The 18,615-nt window shown below is 44.0% G+C and overlaps 1 protein-coding gene, 1 long non-coding RNA gene and 1 pseudogene across 3 annotated transcripts in view; all 3 read right to left on the bottom strand.

The window, feature by feature from the left end:
* Positions 1 to 10,277: 10,277 nt before the first annotated feature.
* On the bottom strand, positions 10,278 to 12,340 carry LOC123072051 (uncharacterized). The gene is made up of 4 exons (XR_006434816.1): positions 12,242 to 12,340; positions 11,422 to 12,034; positions 11,035 to 11,270; positions 10,278 to 10,955 (listed from the first exon to the last, which is right to left on the bottom strand). It is a non-coding gene; the product is annotated as an uncharacterized lncRNA (long non-coding RNA).
* A 525-nt stretch (positions 12,341 to 12,865) lies between these two features.
* LOC123067770 (E3 ubiquitin ligase BIG BROTHER-related-like) lies at positions 12,866 to 15,245 on the bottom strand (annotated as a pseudogene).
* Positions 15,217 to 18,615, bottom strand: part of LOC123072050 (uncharacterized) — a 6,580-nt gene continuing 3,181 nt past the window's right edge. For both annotated transcript variants that reach the window (XM_044495610.1, XM_044495611.1), the window contains exon 3: positions 15,217 to 17,696. In XM_044495610.1, the coding sequence (XP_044351545.1) occupies positions 15,514 to 17,694 (2,181 nt within the window). In that variant the 5' untranslated portion in view covers positions 17,695 to 17,696 and the 3' untranslated portion in view covers positions 15,217 to 15,513. The remainder of the gene's footprint in view (positions 17,697 to 18,615) is intronic.

The raw sequence follows: 18,615 nt of genomic DNA, 5'->3' as shown, positions 1-18,615 counted from the left end.
AAAACACAAACTGCACATCAGCAACCCACGCGAAATGTCAAATCTGGTTAAAAACAAAACATACTCACAACCGTTGATCCCACCGAGGGCCATAAGCCACGTGACAACCTGTACTCTGCAGGGTCTAGCGCTAGCTCCACGTCCTGCACCTCCTCATCCTAATTGAACCCCTCCTCTTCAAAGCCTCGGAGAGCTCGTCCTCGCCTTCATCCTCGTAGGTAGCCCTCACCCTCAGCCTTGAGATCATCATCCCCATCACCATGGATGCCACCGGGTGCTCCTGGTGGTGAACGCGGTGGTGGTGCTCCAGCTCCTCCTCATGCTCATGCTCGTAGCTCCCGGCCTCCGAGGTCCCATAATCGCTGCCCTCGCCACCTTCGTTCATCTGCAGCATCATGTACGCCCTCTCCTGCATCGATCCATTAGGGATGTTATGTGTTGGTCGCACCCTCAAAAGAAATTAAAACATCATGATGTCAATCGTGCACCTCGAAACCCTAGGGACGGGGACGGGACGGCTGGGGCAGCGAGATCTTGCCAAAATTTCCTGCTCCTGGAGGTCAGCGTGGACCTGGCTGAGGGTCGTGAACGGGCGTCGCGCCGCGCCTCGGCAGCGGCCTTGGCCGCGACTGCGACCCCCTCCGGAAGCGTTAGCCGGCGTGTTCTGATTTAGGCTAGGGTTGCGGTCGGCGCTGGGACTCTCGCCGCAGCTGCTCCCTTTTGAATCATCTTTGGGTGCAGTAGAGCGCTGCGGGACAAAAAGGAAAGAAGTCAGAGCAATCATATGTGGCATCTGGTGTGGGCCAAAAAGGACAGAAGTAAGAGCAATCATATGTGGCATCATCAGACTGGAACTAGTTGGAGAAGTTCCTTTGTAGTTGAGGCTGGATCCAATTCATAGCATACCTTGGGGTAGTTCTGGATATGAAATGGCACCTGGTGTGAAAACCGCATCATTTCCTCCGTTGGAATCCTCCTGCTCTTTGCTGGGTCAGAAAGTGGCTTGAACACAGACACAAAACCAGGAATTTTCACAAAAACTAAAAAGTGGCTTGAACACAGACGCAAAACCATGAATTTTGAAAAAAAACTAAAAAGTGGCCTGAACACAGACACAAAACCAGGAACTTTCACCAAAATTACTTAGATCTACCCATTGGGGCCAGCAAAAATTGCAAAGATATACCGAATCCAATTAATAGGGACCATAGAAGTTACAAAGATCGATCGGTAACTTCATTTACTGGCCGGATACAGCCAGATGGGCATCCGGTAACTATTAAGGAGCTAGGGGTTGAGGTCGCTGGATGCAGCCAGACTGGCGTCCGGCTGACTCGTTGGATGGGTCCTCCACGCACTGGCCGTCATCTCTCTCTCTCTCTCTAAAAAGTAAAAACGTGCAGGACCATGAGACTCTCCCGCGGAAGCGTTGGGCGGCGAGTGCTACGTTACCTCTGCTTGTTTGGCCATCCATTGACGAGCGAGGTTGGACCCTTGGAGACGCCGTGCGTGCTTGCAGTGCATGAATGCATGCAGCTACAGGTTGAGGAGGCCAGCTGCATCCAGATCTGTAACGATACAAAAACTTTATTGTATGTTTTATTTACAAAGTAACCTATTATCAATCAAAATGCACCAGAGTAAGTTGCAAAACACCTAGGTGTCTACTGAAATATGAACGGAGTAACCAGAAACCTAAGCAGAAGAACTGCCCACGAAGCAAATCAACATCACACAAGATTTTATGAGGCGCAACAATGGAAGATGCTTTACCTGAAAGCTCGTGAATCATGATGATTTGATGATGACCGATTTGTCCATTTGAAAAACATGGCAGCAATAGCCAGTAGAACACACAGGGGATTACCCGCTAAGAGGACACCATACAGAAACAAGGTTACAACCAGCTCAGCAAGAGATAAACAACATCAGTATATACACGTGGAACCTAATGAGGTAGGAGTAAACATTGATTTCTTGTACACAACACTACATAAGTTACATGCTCATCCATTTGCATATTTCTACTTCTCTATACTATATGTGCAATAATATAAAATGAGACTTCCATATATGGTATATTCAAGTCTCATCAGACATAAGAATCATTATGCCCTAATTTTCAGCATTAACTAGGTGTTAGAACATTAACTTTGAGCATTAGTATGAATTCACACACACATGTTAGCAAGATCAGAAGCTTTCAACTTAACTTGAATTTGAATAAAAATTTGCTAACACAAAAGTACCATGATACATCAGATCATTTACAGCGAAAAGTAAATGGTCGTGACATGTAAATAATTGCACACAAGACATTATACTGTAAATACTCGCCATATATGTATGTTGCTGAAACATCGATGGATATGTTACATTAAGCACTTTCAAAGCAATTTTTAGAAATACCCATTTTTACATACACTGTTGTAGGTGCCAAAATTCTACAAGGAATACCAATAGCCCAGTATATAAAACCCTAAACAAAAATACAATCGCCAAACCTGAGTTCTAGAGACCCAAGACATCTAAAAATAAAAATACTAAAATAGGTAAAAAAACTGTTGCACAGGTACAAAGGAACCCTACATTTTCTATTCAGATGATTAGATTAATAAGCATAGACGTGTGGTTGTATAGTAGAGGTACAAAGGAACCCTACATTTTCCATGGCGCGGGTGTGATTGCCTGATATGCTTCATACCATGACAACATAGGCAATCCTCATCTATGGGGAACTATATGTTCTAACAATAAATAGGTTTAAAGTGGCTTTGTACCTTAATTATTTGACGGCACTGAATAATGCAGTCGAGATGGTATGAATGCTTGCAGGGAAGTGCAACAAAGGATTCACCTTTCTTAAATGCCCTCAGACAAATTACATATCTACCAACAATAATTGCATGTTAGCATGCCACTTTAATAATATATATTATTGTAACGCTATGAAACTTAAAAGTATTTGAATGTATTGTTCTGTGTTGTCATCTTGCATATCTTTTGAGTTGTAAGTTACTGAAGCTAAGGAAGCAAGTGTATCAGCAGAGACACCTCTACTTTCTATACCAACCACTTCACCCAATGCAACTAATTCCTGCAATCATGACTAGAAGTCTAGAACCATTAGCATTGCATCTTGGAAATTCATATGCAAGCCCGGGCACCAAAGGGAATAAAGGTAAAATAACTTGCCTCATAAGAGTACTCATATGGATCAACCTTGCCTTGAATCTTGTGTTTCTTCAGTTACATGCCGATTTGTAAATGGCAGGTACCCTATCAAATTTGGATGGTTTCAATAAGTAAGCAAAAACACGATACCACAATTTGAAAAAAGGTAAAGTTCTCCATGCATAAATTAGACGAAGTGGAAGTGCATGCCACAATCCCCGGAGAAAACATGGCAGTAGGTAAATGTTACCACTTATAGCATACTATCTACATCGTAAATAGCGTTTGGCTTTGATTGCTATATCAAAGAATAATTTAGCTCAACAAGGAATTGTGCCACTACTTGAATTAAAATAAATAGGTACTCCTACTACACTTATGTCACACGCATTAACAAAATAAGCATTGCTGTCGGTCCAAGGTCATTTAATCAAAACTCGAGTGCTCCCAACTTCCAACTTCAAATACAAAAATTAAACCATCCTAGAAAAGGAAACATAAATGACTACCTGGCGCAGCTTTTATGTGATCCTCAACATTCTCCTCTGCCCGCCCTACAAAAGCAAAAGCAAAACTGCACATCAGCAACCCACACGAAATGTGAAATCAGGTGAAAAACAAAACATACTCACAATCGATGATCCCTCCGAGGGCCATAAGCCATGTGACAACCTGTACTCTGCAGGGTCTAGCGCTAGCTCCACGTCCTGCACCTCCTCGTCCTAATTGAACCCCTCCTCTTCAAAGCATCGGAGAGCTCGTCCTCGCCTTCATCCTCGCAGGTAGCCCTCACCCTCAGCCTTGATATCATCATCCCCATCACCATGGACGCCACCCGGGTGCTCCTGGTGGTGAATGTGGTGGTGGTGCTATAGCTCCTCCTCATGCTCATGCTCATAGCTCCCGGCCTCCGAGCTCCCATAATCGCTTCCCTCGCCACCTTCTTTCATCGGCGGCATCATGTACGCCCTCTCCTGCATCGATCCAATAGGGATGTCATGTGTCTGTCGCACCCCCAAAAAAAATTAGAACATCGGGATGTCAATCGCACACCTCGGAACCCTAGGGACGGGGATAGGATGGCCGGGGCAGCGAGATCTAGCCAACTTCCCTGCTCCTGGAGGTCGGCATGGACCTGGCTGAGGGCCGTAAACGGGCGTCGCACTGTGCCTCGGCAGCGGCCTTGGCCGCGGCCGCGGCCCCCTCTGGAAGCGTCAGCCGACGGCTTCTGATTTGGGCTAGGGTTGCGGCCAGCACCGGGACTCTCGCCGCTGCTGCTCCCATTTGAATCATCTTTGGGTGCGGTAGTGCGGTGCGGGACCAAAAGGACAGAAGTCAGAGAAATCATATGTGGCATCCGGTGCGGGACGAAAAGGACAAAAGTCAGAGCAATCATATCTGTCATCATGAGACTGGAACTAAGTTCCTTTGTAGTTGAGGCTAGATCCAATTCATAGCATACCTTGGGGGAGTTCTGGATATGAAATCGCACCTGGTGCGAAAACCGCATCATTTCCTCCGTTGGAATCCTCCTGCTCTTTGCTGGGTCAGAAAGTGGCTTGAACACAGACACAAAACAAGGAATTTTCACAAAAACTAAAAAGTGGCTTGGACACAGACGCAAAACCATGAATTTTCACAAAATCTAAAAAGTGGCCTGAACACAGACACAAAACCAGGAACTTTCACAAAAATTACTTAGATCTACCCATTAGGGCCAGCAAAAATTGCAAAGATATACCGAATGATACCAATTAATAGGGACCATAGAAGTTACAAAGATCGATCAGTAACTTCATTTACTGGCCGGATACAGCCAGATGGGTGTCCGGTAGCCATTAAGGAGCTAGGGGTTGAGGACGCCGGATGCAGCCAGATGGGCGTCCAATCGACTGGTTGGATGAGTCCTCCACGTACAGGCCGGCATCTCTTTCACTCTCTCTAAAAAGTAAAAACATGTGGGACCATGAGACTCTCCCGTGGAAGCGTTTGGCGGCGAGTGCTACGTTACCTCTGCTTGCTTGACCATCCATTGACGAGCGAGGTTGGAGCCTTCGAGACGCCGTGCATGCGGGCACTGCATGAATGCATGCAACTACAGGTTGAGGAGGCCAGCTGCATCCAGATCTGTAATGATACTAAAACTTTATTGCATGTTTTATTTATAATGTAACCTATTATCAATCAAAATGCGGCCAGAGTAAGTTGCAAAACACCTAGGTGCCTACTGACATATGCCCGGAGTAACCAGAAACCTAAGCAGAAGAACTGCCCCGACGCAAATCAACATCACACAAGATATTATCACGCGCAACAATGGAAGATGCTTTACCTGAAATCTCGTGAATCATGACGAGTTGATGATGACCAATTTGTCCATTTGAAAAACATGGCAGCAACAGCCTGTAGAACACACAGGGGATTACCCGCTAAGAGGACACCATACAGAAACAAGGTTACAACCAGCTCAGCAGGAGATAAACAACATCAGTATATACAGGTAGAACCTAATAAGGCAGGAGTAAACGTTGATTTCTTGTACACAACATTACATAAGTTCCATGCTCATCCATTTGCATATTTCTACTTCTCTATACTATATGTGCAATAATATAATATGAGACTTCCATATATAGTATATTCAAGTCTCGTCAGACATAACAATCATTATGCGCCTATGCCCTAATTTTCAGCATTAACTAGGTGTTAGAACCTTAACTTTGAGCATTAGTATGAATTCACACACACATGTTAGCAAGATCAGAAGCTTTCAATTTAACTTGAATTTTAATAAAGATTTGCTAACACAAAAGTATCATGATACATCAGATCATTTACAGCGAAAAGTAAATGGTCCTGACATGTAAATAATTGCACACAAGACATTATATTGTAAATACTCGCCATATATGTATGTTGCTGAAACATCGATGGACATGTTACATTAAGCACTTTCAATGCAATTTTTAGAAATACCCATTTTTACATACACTGTTGTAGGTGACAAAATTCTACAAGGAATACCAATAGCCCAGTATATAAAACCCTAAACAAAAATACAATCGCCAAACCTGAGTTCTAGAGACCCAAGACATCTAAAAATAAAAATACTAAAATAGGTTAAAAAAAAGTGTTGCACAGGTACAAAGGAACCCTACATTTTCTATTCAGGTGACTAGATTAATAAGCATAGATGTGTGGTTGTATAGTAAAGGTACAAAGGAACCCTACATTTTCCATGGCGCAGGTATGATTGCTTGATATGCTTCATACCATGAAAACATAGGCAGTCCTCATCCATGTGGAACTATATGTTCTAACAATAAATAAGTTGAATGTGGCATTGTACCGTAATTATTTGATGGCACTGAATAATGCAGTCGGGATGGTATGAATGCTTGCAGGGAAGTGCAACAAAGGATTCACCTTTCTCAAATGCCCTCAGACAAATTACACATCTACCAACAATAATTACATGTTAGCATGCCACTTTAATAATATATATTAGTGTAACGCTATGAAACTTAAAAGTATTTGAATGTATTGTTCTGTGTTGTCATCTTGCATATCTTTTGTGTTGTAAGTTACTGAAGCTAAGGAAGCAAGTGTATCAGCAGAGACACCTCTACTTTCCGTACCAACCACTTCACCCAATGCAACTAATTCCTGCAATCATGACTAGAAGTCTAGAACCATTAGCATTGCATCTTGGAAATTCATATGCAAGCCCGGGCACCAAAGGAAATAAAGCAAAAATAACTTGCCTCATAAGAGTACTCATCTGGATCAACCTTTCCTTGAATCCTGTGTTTCTTCAGTAACATGCCGATTTGTAAATATCAGGTACCCTGTCAAATTTGGATGGTTTCAATAAGTAAGCAAAAACACGATACCACAATTTGAAAAAAGATAAAGTTCTCCATGCATAAATTAGACGAATTGGAAGTGCATGCCACAATCCCCAGAGAAAACATGGCAGTACGTAAATGTTACCACTTATAGCATACTATCTACATCGTAAATAGTGTTTGGCTTTGATTGCTATATCAAAGAATAATTTAGCACAACAAGGAATTTTACCACTACTTGAATTAAAATAAATAGGTACTCCTACTACACTGTATGTCACACGCATTAACAAAATAAGCATTGCTGTCGGTCCAAGGTCATTTAATCAAAACTCGAGTGCTCCCAACTTCCTACTTCAAATACAAAAATTAAACCATCCAAGAAAAGGAAACATAAATGACTACCTGGCGCAGAGTTTATGTGATCCTCAACATTCTCCTCTGCCCACCCTACAAAAGCAAAAGCAAAACTGCACATCAGCAACCCACGCGAAATGTGAAATTAGGTGAAAAACAAAACATACTCACAATCGCTAATCCCACCGAGGGCCATAAGCCATGTGACAACCTGTACTCTGCAGGGTCTAGCGCTAGCTGCACGTAATGCACCTCCTCATCCAAATTGAACCCCTCCTCTTCAAAGCATCGGAGAGATCGTCCTCGCCTTCATCCTCGCAGGTAGCCCTCACCCTCAGCCTTGATATCATCATCCCCATCACCATGGACGCCACCCGGGTGCTCCTGGTGGTGAACGCGGTGGTGGTGCTCTAGCTCCTCCTCATGCTCATGCTCATAGCTCCCGGTCTCCGAGCTCCCATAATCGCTGCCCTCGCCACCTTCATTCATCGGTGGCATCATGTATGCCCTCTCTTGCACCCATCCAATAGGGATGTTATGTGTTGGTCGCATCCTCAAAAAAAATTAGAACATCGGGATGTCAATCGCGCACCTCGGAACCCTAGGGACGGGGACGGGACGGCCGGGGCAGTGAGATCTAGCCAACTTCCCTGCTCCTGGAGGTCGGCATGGACCTGGCTGAGGGCCGTGAACGGGCGCCACGCCGCACCTCGGCAGCGGCCATGGCCGCGGCCGCGGCCCCCTCCGAAAGCGTTAGCCGGCGGGTTCTGATTCGGGCTAGGGTTGCGGTCGACACCGGGACTCTCGCCGCTGCTGCTCCCTTTTGAATCATCTTTGGGTGCGGTAGTGCGGTGCGGGACCAAAAGGACAGAAGTCAGAGAAATCATATGTGGCATCCGGTGCGGGACGAAAAGGATAGAAGTCAGAGCAATCATATGTGGCATCATGAGACTGGAACTAAGTTCCTTTGTAGTTGAGGCTAGATCCAATTCATAGCATACCTTGGGGGATTTCTGGATATAAAATGGCACGTGGTGCGAAAACCGCATCATTTCCTCCGTTGGAATCCTCCTACTCTTTGTTGGGTCAGAAAGTGGCTTGAACACAGACAGAAAACCAGGAATTTTCACAAAAACTAAAAAGTGGTTGAACACAGAGACAAAACCATGAATTTTCACAAAATCTAAAAAGTGGCCCGAACACAGACACAAAACTAGGAACTTTCACAAAAATTACTTAGATCTACCCATTGGGGCCAGCAAAAATTGCAAAGATATACCGAATGATACCAATTAATAGGGACCATAGAAGTTACAAAGATTGATCGATAACTTCATTTATTGGCCGGATACAGCCAGATGGGCATCCGGTATCCATTAAGGAGCTAGGGGTTGAGGACGCCGGATGCAGCCAGATGGGCATCCAGTCGACTCGTTGGATGAGTCCTCCACGTACAGGTCGGCATCTCTCTCTCTCTCTCTCTAAAAAGTAAAAACATGTGGGACCATGAGACTCTCCCGCAGAAGCGTTTGGCGGTGAGTGCTACGTTAGCTCTGCTTGCTTGGCCATCCGTTGACAAGCGAGGTTGGAGCCTTGGAGATGTCGTGCATGCGTGCAGTGCATGAATGCATGCAGCTACAGGTTGAGGAGGCCAGCTGCATCCAGATCTGTAACGAGACTAAAACTTTATTGCATGTTTTATTTACAATGTAACCTATTATCAATCAAAATGCGGCCAGAGTAAGTTGCAAAACACCTAGGTGCCTACTGACATATGCCCGGAGTAACTAGAAACCTACGCAAAAGAACTGCCCCCGACGCAAATCAACATCACACAAGATTTTATCAGGCGCAACAATGGAAGATGCTTTACCTGAAAGCTCGTGAATCATGACGAGTTGATGATGACCAATTTGTCCATTTGAAAAACATGGCAGCAACAGCCTGTAGAAGGGATTACCCGCTAAGAGGACGCCATACAGAAACAAGGTTACAACCAGCTCAGCAGGAGATAAACAACATCAGTATATACAGGTAAAACCTAATAAGTCAAGAGTAAACGTTGATTTCTTGTACACAACACTACATAAGTTCCATGCTGATCCATTTGCATATTTCTACTTCTTTATACTATATGTGCAATAATATAAAATGAGACTTCCATATATGGTATATTCAAGTCTCATCATACATAAGAAACATTATGCTTATGCCCTAATTTTCAGCATTAACTGGGTGTTATAACCTCAACTTTGAACATTAGTATGAATTCACACGCACATGTTAGCAAAATCAGAAACTTTCAATTTAACTTGAATTTGAATAAAAATTTGCTAACACAAAAGTATCATGATACATCAGATCATTTACAATGAAAAGTAAATGGTCATGACATGTAAATAATTGCACGCAAGACATTATACTGTAAATACTCGCCATATATGTATGCTACTGAAACATCTATGCACATGTTACATTAAGCACTTTCAATGCAATTATTAGAAATACGCATTTTTACATAAACTGTTGTAGGTGCCAAAATTCTACAAGGAATACCAATAGCCCAGTATATAAAACCCTAAACAAAAATACAATCGCCAAACCTGAGTTCTAGAGACCCAAGACATCTAAAAATACAAATACTAAAATATGTAAAAAAGAAAGTGTTGCACAGGTACAAAGGAACCCTACATTTTCTATGTAGATGACTAGATTAATAAGCATAGACATGTGGTTGTATAGTAGAGGTACAAAGGAACCCTACATTTTCCATGGCGCATGTGTGATTGCCTGATATGCTTCATACCATGAAAACATAGGCAATCCTCATCTTTGGGGAACTATATGTTCTAACAATAAATAGGTTGAAAGTGGCTTTGTACCTTAATTATTTGACGCCACTGAATAATGCAGTCAGGATGGTACGAATGCTTGCAGGGAAGTGCAAACAAGGATTCACCTTTCTCAAATGCCCTATGAAAAATTACACATCTACCAACAATAATTACACGCATTAACAAAATAAGCATTGTTGTCGGTCCAAGGTCATTTAATCAAAACTCGAGTGCTCCCAACTTCCAGCTTCAAATACAAAAATTAAATCCATCCAAGAAAAGGAAACATAAATGACCATCTGCGCACCATTTATGTGATCCTCAACATTCTCCTCTGCCCGCCCTACAAAAGCAAAAGCAAAACTGCACATCAGCAACCCACGTGAAATGTCAAATCTGGTGAAAAACAAAACATACTCACAATCGCTGATCCTACCGAGGGCCATAAGCCACGTGACAACCTGTACTCTACAGGGTCTAGCGCTAGCTCCACATCCTTCACCTCCTCATCCTAATTGAACCCCTCCTCTTCAAAGCCTCGGAGAGCTCGTTCTAGCCTTCATCCTCGCAGGTAGCCCTCACCCTCGGCCTTGGGATCATCATCCCCATCACCATGGACGCCACCCGGGTGCTCCTGGTGGTGAACGCGATGGTGGTGCTTCAGCTCCTGCTCATGCTCCGAGCTGCCATAATCGTTGCCCTCGCCACCTTCGTTCATCCGCAGCATCATGTACGCCCTCTCCTGCATCGATCCAAAAGGGATGTTATGTGTTGGTCGCACCCTCAAAAAAAATTAAAACTTCGGGATGTCAATCACGCACCTCGGAACCCTAGGGACGGGGACGGGACGGCCGGGGCAGCGAGATCTAGCCAACTTGCCTGCTACTAGAGGTCGGCGTGGACCTTGCCGAAGGCCGTGAACGGGTGCCACGTTGCGCCTCGGCAGCGGCCTTGGTCACAAGAGGCCCCCTCCGGAAGCGTCAGTCGGCGGGTTCTGATTCGGGCTAGGGTTGCAGTCGGCGCCAGGACTCGCTGTTGCTGCTCCCTTTTGAATCCTCTTTGGGTGTGGTAGTGCGATGCGGGACGAAAAGGACAGAAGTCAGAGCAATCATATGTGGCATCCGATGCGGGACGAAAAGGACAGAAGTGACTGGAACTACTTGGAGAAGTTCCTTTGTAGTTGAGGCTGGATCCAATTCATAGCATACCTTGGGGGAGTTCTGGATATGAAATGGCACCCAGTGCGAAAACTGCATCATTTCCTCCATTGGAATCCTCCTGCTCTTTGCTGGGTCAGAAAGTGGCTAGAACACAGACACAAAACCAGGAATTTTCACAAAAAACTAAAAAGTGGCCTGAACACAGACACAAAATCAGGAACTTTCACAAAAATTACTTAGGTCTACCCATTGGGGCCAGCAAAAATTGCAAAGATATACCGAATGATACCAATTAATAAGGACCATAGAAGTTACAAAGATCGATCGGTAACTTCATTTATCGCCGGATACAGCCAGATGGGCGTCCGGTAGCCATTAAGGAGCTAGGGGTTGAGGACACCGGGTGCAGCCAGATGGGCGTCCGATAGACTCGTTTGATGGGTCCTCCACGTACTAGCCGGCATCTCTCTCTCTCTCTAAAAAGTAAAAACATGCGGACCATGAGACTCTCCCGCGGAAGCGTTTGGCGGCGAGTGCTACATTACCTCTGCTTGCTTGGCCATCCATTGACGAGCGAGGTTGGAGCCTTGGAGACGCCGTGCGTGCGTGCAGTGCATGAATGCATGCAGCTACAGGTTGAGGAGGCCAGCTGCGTCCAGATCTGTAACGATACAAAAACTTTATTGCATGTTTTATTTACAAAGTAACCTATTATCAATCAAAATGCAGCCAAGAGTACGCTACAAAACACCTAGGTGCCTACTGAAATATGCCCGGAGTAACCAGAAACCTAAGCAGAAGAACTGCCCCCGAAGCAAATCAACATCACACAAGATTTTATCAGGCGCAACAACGAAAGATGCTTTACCTGAAAGCTCGTGAATCATGACGAGTTGATGACGACCAATTTGTCCATTTGAAAAACATGGCATCAACAGCCGGTAGAACACACAGGGGATTACCCGCTAAGAGGACACCATACAGAAACAAGGTTACAACCAGCTCAGCAGGAGATAAACAACATCAGTATATACAGGTAGAACCTCATAAGGCAGAAGTAAACGTTGATTTCTTGTACACAACACTACATAAGTTACATGCTCATCCATTTGCATATTTCTACATCTCTATACTATATGTGCAATAATACAAAATGGGACTTTCATATATGGTATATTCAAGTCTCATCAGACATCACAATCATTATGCCCTAATTTTCAGCATTAACTGGGTGTTAGAACCTTAACTTTGAGCATTAGTATGAATTCACACACACATGTTAGCAAGATCAGAAGCTTTCAAAACTTGAATTTGAATAAAAATTTGCTAACACAAAAGTATCATGATACATCGGATCATTTACAGTGAAAAGTAAATGGTCATGAGATGTAAATAATTGCACACAAGACATCATACTGTAAATACTCACCAATATATGTATGCTGCTGAAACATCTATGGACATGTTACATTAAGCACTTTCAATGCATTTTTTAGAAATGCCCACTTTTACATACACTGTTGGAGGTGCCAAAATTCTACAAGGAATACCAATAGCCCAATATAAAAAACCCTAAACAAAAATACAGTCGCCAAACCTGAGTTCTAGAGACCCAAGACATCTAAAAATACAAATACTAAAATATGTAAAAAAAAAGTGGTGCACAGGTACAAAGGAACCCTACATTTTCTATTAAGGTGACTAGATTAATAAGCATAGACATGTGGTTGTATAGTAGAGGTACAAAGGAACCCTACATTTTCCATGGTGCAGGTGTGATTGCTTGATATGCTTTATATACCATGAAAACATAGGCAATCCTCAGCTACGGGGAACTATATGTTCTAACAATAACTAGGTTGAAAGTGGCATTGTACCTTATTTATTTGACGCCACTGAATAATGTAGTCAGGATGGTATGAATGCTTGAAGGGAAGTGCAACCAAGGATTCACCTTTCTCAAATTCCCAGCGACAAATTACACATCTACCAAGAATAATTACACGTTAGCATGTCACTTTAAAATATATATTATTGTAAGGCTATGAAATTTAAAAGTATTTGAACGTACTGTTCTGGGTTGCCATCTTGCATATCTTTTGTGTTGTAAGTTACTGAAGCTAAGGAAGCAAGTCTATCAGCAGAGAGACCTCTACTTTCTGTACCAACCACTTCACCTAGTGCAACTAATTCCTGAAATCATGACTAGAAGTCTAGAACCATTAGCATCGCATCTTATAAGAGTACTCATCTGGATCAACCTTGCCATGAATCCTGTGTTTCTTCAGTAACATGCCGATTTGTAAATGTCAGGTGCTCTGTAAAATTTGGCTGGTTTCAATAAGTAAGCAAAAACACGATACCACAATTTAAACAAAAATAAAGTTCTCCATGCATAAATTAGACGAATTGGAGGTGCATGCCACAATCCCCGGAGAAAACATGGCAGGAGGTAAGTGTTACCACTTATAGCATACTATCTACATCATAAGCTGCTTTTGGCTTTGATTGCTATATCAGAGAAAAATATAGCTCTACCAAGGAATTATGCCACTGCTTCGATCAAAATAAATCCCTACTACACTGTATGTCACACGCATTAACAAAATAAACATTGCTATCGGTCCAAGGTCATTTAATTAAAACTTGAGTGCTCCCAACTTCCAACTTCAAATACAAAAATTAAATCCATCCAAGAAAAGGAAACATAAATCACTACCTGCACAGCGTTTATGTGATCCCCAACATGCTCCTCTGCCGCCCTACAAAGCAAAAGCAAAACTGCACATGAGCAACCCACACTAAATGTGAAATGAGCTAAAAAACAAAACATACTCACAATCGCTGATCCCAGCGAGGGCCATAAGCCATGTGACAACATGTACTCTGCAGGGTCTAGCGCTGGCTCCACGCCCTGCACCTCCTCATCCTAATCGAACCCCTCCTCTTCAAAGCCTCGCAGAGCTCATCCTCGCCTTCATCCTCGCAGGTAGCCCTCACCCTCAGCCTTGAGATCATCGTCCCCATCACCATGGACGCCACCCGGGTGCTCCTTGTGGTGGAAGCGGTGGTGGTGCTCCAGCTCCTCCTCATGCTCGTGCTCGTCGTTCCCGGCCTCCGAGCTCCCATAATCGCTGCCCTCGCCGCCTCCGTTCATCCGCAGCATCATGTACGCCCTCTCCTACATCGATCCAAAAGGGATGTTATATATTGGTCGCAACCTAAAAAAAATTAAAACATCAGGATATCAGTCGCGCACCTCGGAACCCTAGGGACGGGGACAGGACGACCAGGGCCGCGAGATCTAGCCAACTTGCCTGCTCCTGGAGGTCGGCGTGGACCTGGCTGAGGGCCGTGAACGGGCGCCGCTCCGCGCCTCGTCGTCGGCCTCGGCCACCGCAGTGGCCCCCTCCGGAAGCGTCGGCCGACGGGTGCTGATTCGGGCTAGTGTTGCGGTCGGCGCCGGGCCTCTCGTCGCCACTGCTCCCTTTTGAATCCTGCTTGGGCGCGATAGTGCGGTGCGGGACGAAAGGGATCTGGTATATATAGTCCCTCCGTTTATAAATATAGGTGCCAGATCAGAGTTCTAGAAACCTAGTAAATCATTTCTTATCATCATCTGGTTTGATCAATAAGGCTAAATAGACGCATAGAATTTTCACAGGTGCAACAAAACTTTGATAAGGTAACATATTAAAAAGGTCTAACAAAGCCAAATGTCTCGAGTGGCAGTAAGACAAAATGATTTACCTGAAAGCTGAGCCAAGAGAAGTGTCCAGATCAATTTGTCCATTCCAAGAAACAACATACCAACATGCTCTGCAACCATAAAGAAACCATGAAATATCATATTTAACTAGTCCAACAGGCATGTTCAGGGAGTTGAGTACATTTTTCTCCGCAAAAGAACACTTTAACCCAGGTATATTTCATTGTTCAAAAACCCAGCTATGTTTACCCTTAAACAAGGATGCTGCTACATAACACAACATGGGGAGTATACTACAGGTCACCAGCACAACCTAGGAACATATGGTACAGCACTAGACAAACCGTACCACCCAACTAACTCCAGGTTGAAACAAGTGAAAGAAGGAAAAACAGTGAAGAGGGAGCACAGAACAAGCGCATGTGGCATCATCAGACTACTTGAAGAAGTTCCTTTGGAGTTGAGCCTGGATCCAATTCATAGCATCCCTTGGGAGAATTGTGAGCTTCTTCACCAGTAAGGATATGAAACGGCACCTGGTGCGAAAACCGCGTCATTTCCTCCTCTGGAATCCTCCTGCTCTTTGCTGGGTCAGAAAGTGGCTTGAACACAGACACAAAGCCAGGGACTTTCTCAATGGGCATGACAGAAAGGCCTTCACTTGGGCTGTAGCTGTCAAGAACCTGCACCAAGTCATACTTGTACATTGTCTCATCAGGTACAAGTTCATCCCAGTCGGCAGACCAGTTCTGGTACAGGGCCCAGATATCACCTTTCCGTGGAAGAATTCTGATGATTCTTCTACCTGCACCTTTCTGACATGTGACAAGATGAGAGAATTTATTCAGCTCGTCAGCATCTTCAGATGCACCAGGCTTGTAATCGCCACAGGTCTTGGAAAATCCACATGAGAGCCAGTCTGAAGCCCCAAACTCGTCGGGATTATCCGCCTTGAGGAATGCAAATGTAACCTTAAAAGGGCGTCTGGAGTGCACTGTCTGGATCAAAGCATAGTAGCGAGGCATGCCATCTTCTTCATCATATGTGGCCCACACTTGATCCTTCTGGAAAGAGTTCCCAGAATGATCACCAAAGGCATAGAAATCTGCATCAGGGACAAGCATTTCATCGGGAGATGGCTCTTGTTCCCTGCGGCTTCTCCTGGTGTAAAAAAACCGTATTTCAGGTTTCTTCCACTCCCATGACCCCATTTCTTCTGAACCGGCATGCTTCCTCTTCTCTGCCCTCTTTCTTTCACTTGTCAGTTTCTTTCCATTATCTTCTTCTGGATGAACAGAACTACTTTGTTGTGTCCTCTTCATTTTCTTGGCATCAACTGATGTGCTGCATGTGGCCGCTTTGTTTGTTCTCTGACTAGTCTGCATCTTTCGTCCATTCTCCATATCAGCCTTCTTCCTGTTGAACTCCTCTAATTTGTCCCGAAGTTGGAGTTTCATTTTGTTAATTAGTAAGCTTCGCATATCCAACTTCTCCATCTCCTTGATGAAGCTACTCCCAGCAGATACATGACAATTAGAAGTCTCCTTGCGCCTCTTCGCTCCCGATGCCCGATCAGTGGAGCGAGCCTTCCTTTTGGCTTTGTTCTGTGAACTTGAGTCACCGTCAAGGCCAGAGCTTGTTGACTGCGGCGCCACTTTCTTGTATCGCTTCTTTGCAGCTTCCTTTTCCTTCGTTGCTGCAGCTTTTCTAGGGATTGATGATCCGGGAGAGCCTGAAACAGTACCATGTGTCTGTTGCACTGAATGTGAAAAAGTGTGTGCACCAGCTGCAGATCCCTGAAAAGAGCACCGCTGCTGCATAGGATTATGATGATTCTGGCTACCACTAGCTCCTGTTCCTGCCATTCCCTCACCAGGACATGCTGTGCGACCCCTACTAGTATTAGTATCCATTGACTTTGGTTGGTAGGTGTGACTTGAAGTAGGCGGAGGAGGAACTTCTTCAGCCTTAAAAGGTTTATGGCACTCTGGACATATCATATATTGGTTCACGTATTGCCTTGGGTACTCAAAGTTCATGCGACAGGAAATGCAGACTGTCCAAAATGTGCTTAGCTTTGGCATATTTTGAGGAGGCACATTGGGAGGTGAGGCTGGACCAGTATTTTGCCTGCAGAAGCCATTCATACTTGGCATGGATGAACTGGAAGTGTTATCAACACTTACTTGGGAGTTATTCTGAAGGACTCGTAAAGAGCTCATATGCCTCCTCTGATCATGAAGTATTCTCCTGTTTTTGTCAGACAATACATTCCAAGCATCTGAGATGAGATTGAAAGCACTATCAGCACCAACGAAGCTGTTCTTGTCTGGATGAGTTTGTAAGGCCAGCTTCTTGTACTGCTTCCTGATAGTCTCCTCATCGGCCCAGGTTGATACTTCTAGGATGCCATACCAGTCATTCTCCCCTTCAAACTTTGTCATTGACCTTAGGTGGACATCCAAGGCTACAATCATCTGATCAAGGCCCTCAAGATCGAAAAGAGCCTTTGCTTTCAAGGCAAGCTTCCTTGCGCCCACAAAATCGTTCACCTTGTACTTCCTTTCAGCCATCTCCTTTGATCTGATCGCTTCATCTCTGTTGCACTCCATATCTGTAGAAAATATTGTGTCAGCCTTGTTTCATAAATCAATCATAACATTCAAGAAAGTACTGTGATAAGCTACCATCGTATCAAATTTTCAAATACTTCATTGAGGGAGTGCACAAAATGTTGGGTACAGTGCCTGTGCACTCGTCTCTATGGCGCCATATCCATATAACACATTTTATTGAAACAAAAGCAAAGAGAGATAACTCATGATTGCGAACAGCAGCATTCAAACAGAAGAAAACAAGGGCACTAGTAACACATCAAAATCCATGCATGAAGTGCTATGTTTAGTTTACAACCACGTCCTAATCAAAAGAATCGGACATGCTACTAGAGAACTGGATGCGGTTACTACATTCCAAGTAATAAGGTCATTGACGAATATGCGCTTCCACAATTCCACCATGTGCATTTGAATAAAAATAAACAATCAATCTGAAAGAAGCCGCATTTCGGACGATGGAGTGAGTTTATGGTTGACTGCTCACTATTTCAGGGGTTCATACTTGATCTGTACCTTTAAGTCCCTAGTCCAAATTAACTAGTTTCAACCATTACAGAAATCTAGACAGTAATCAATACGAAAGTGATGCTAAACAATAAAGAGCAGTATACTCTCCAATCAGCCTAGAGAGATTTTAGCTAGATACAAAAACTACAATAGCGAGGCAAAGTTGATCAAAATGTCTCCAGCAACTCACAGCATGCAAAAGGATTAGTGTTTGGCGTACACGCCATTGGGCAAGTTAATATCCAACAGCTGTTTTCCCAAAGTTGATACTTAATCTAGACCCTAGCAGCCCTAGTAGTCCAGTACTGCCAAATTATGAACTAAAGCTAAAAAATAAATAATCTTTCCCAAGCAATGCTAAACAGTAGATGAGCAGAACACTTTCCAATCATGGCAGAGAGATCCCAC

The sequence above is a fragment of the Triticum aestivum genome, chromosome 3B (genome assembly GCF_018294505.1).
Source record: "Triticum aestivum cultivar Chinese Spring chromosome 3B, IWGSC CS RefSeq v2.1, whole genome shotgun sequence".
Taxonomy (NCBI): Eukaryota; Viridiplantae; Streptophyta; class Magnoliopsida; order Poales; family Poaceae; genus Triticum; species Triticum aestivum.
Note: the sequence above shows the minus strand (reverse complement) of the source record. Positions and strands in the feature narration are given on the sequence as shown.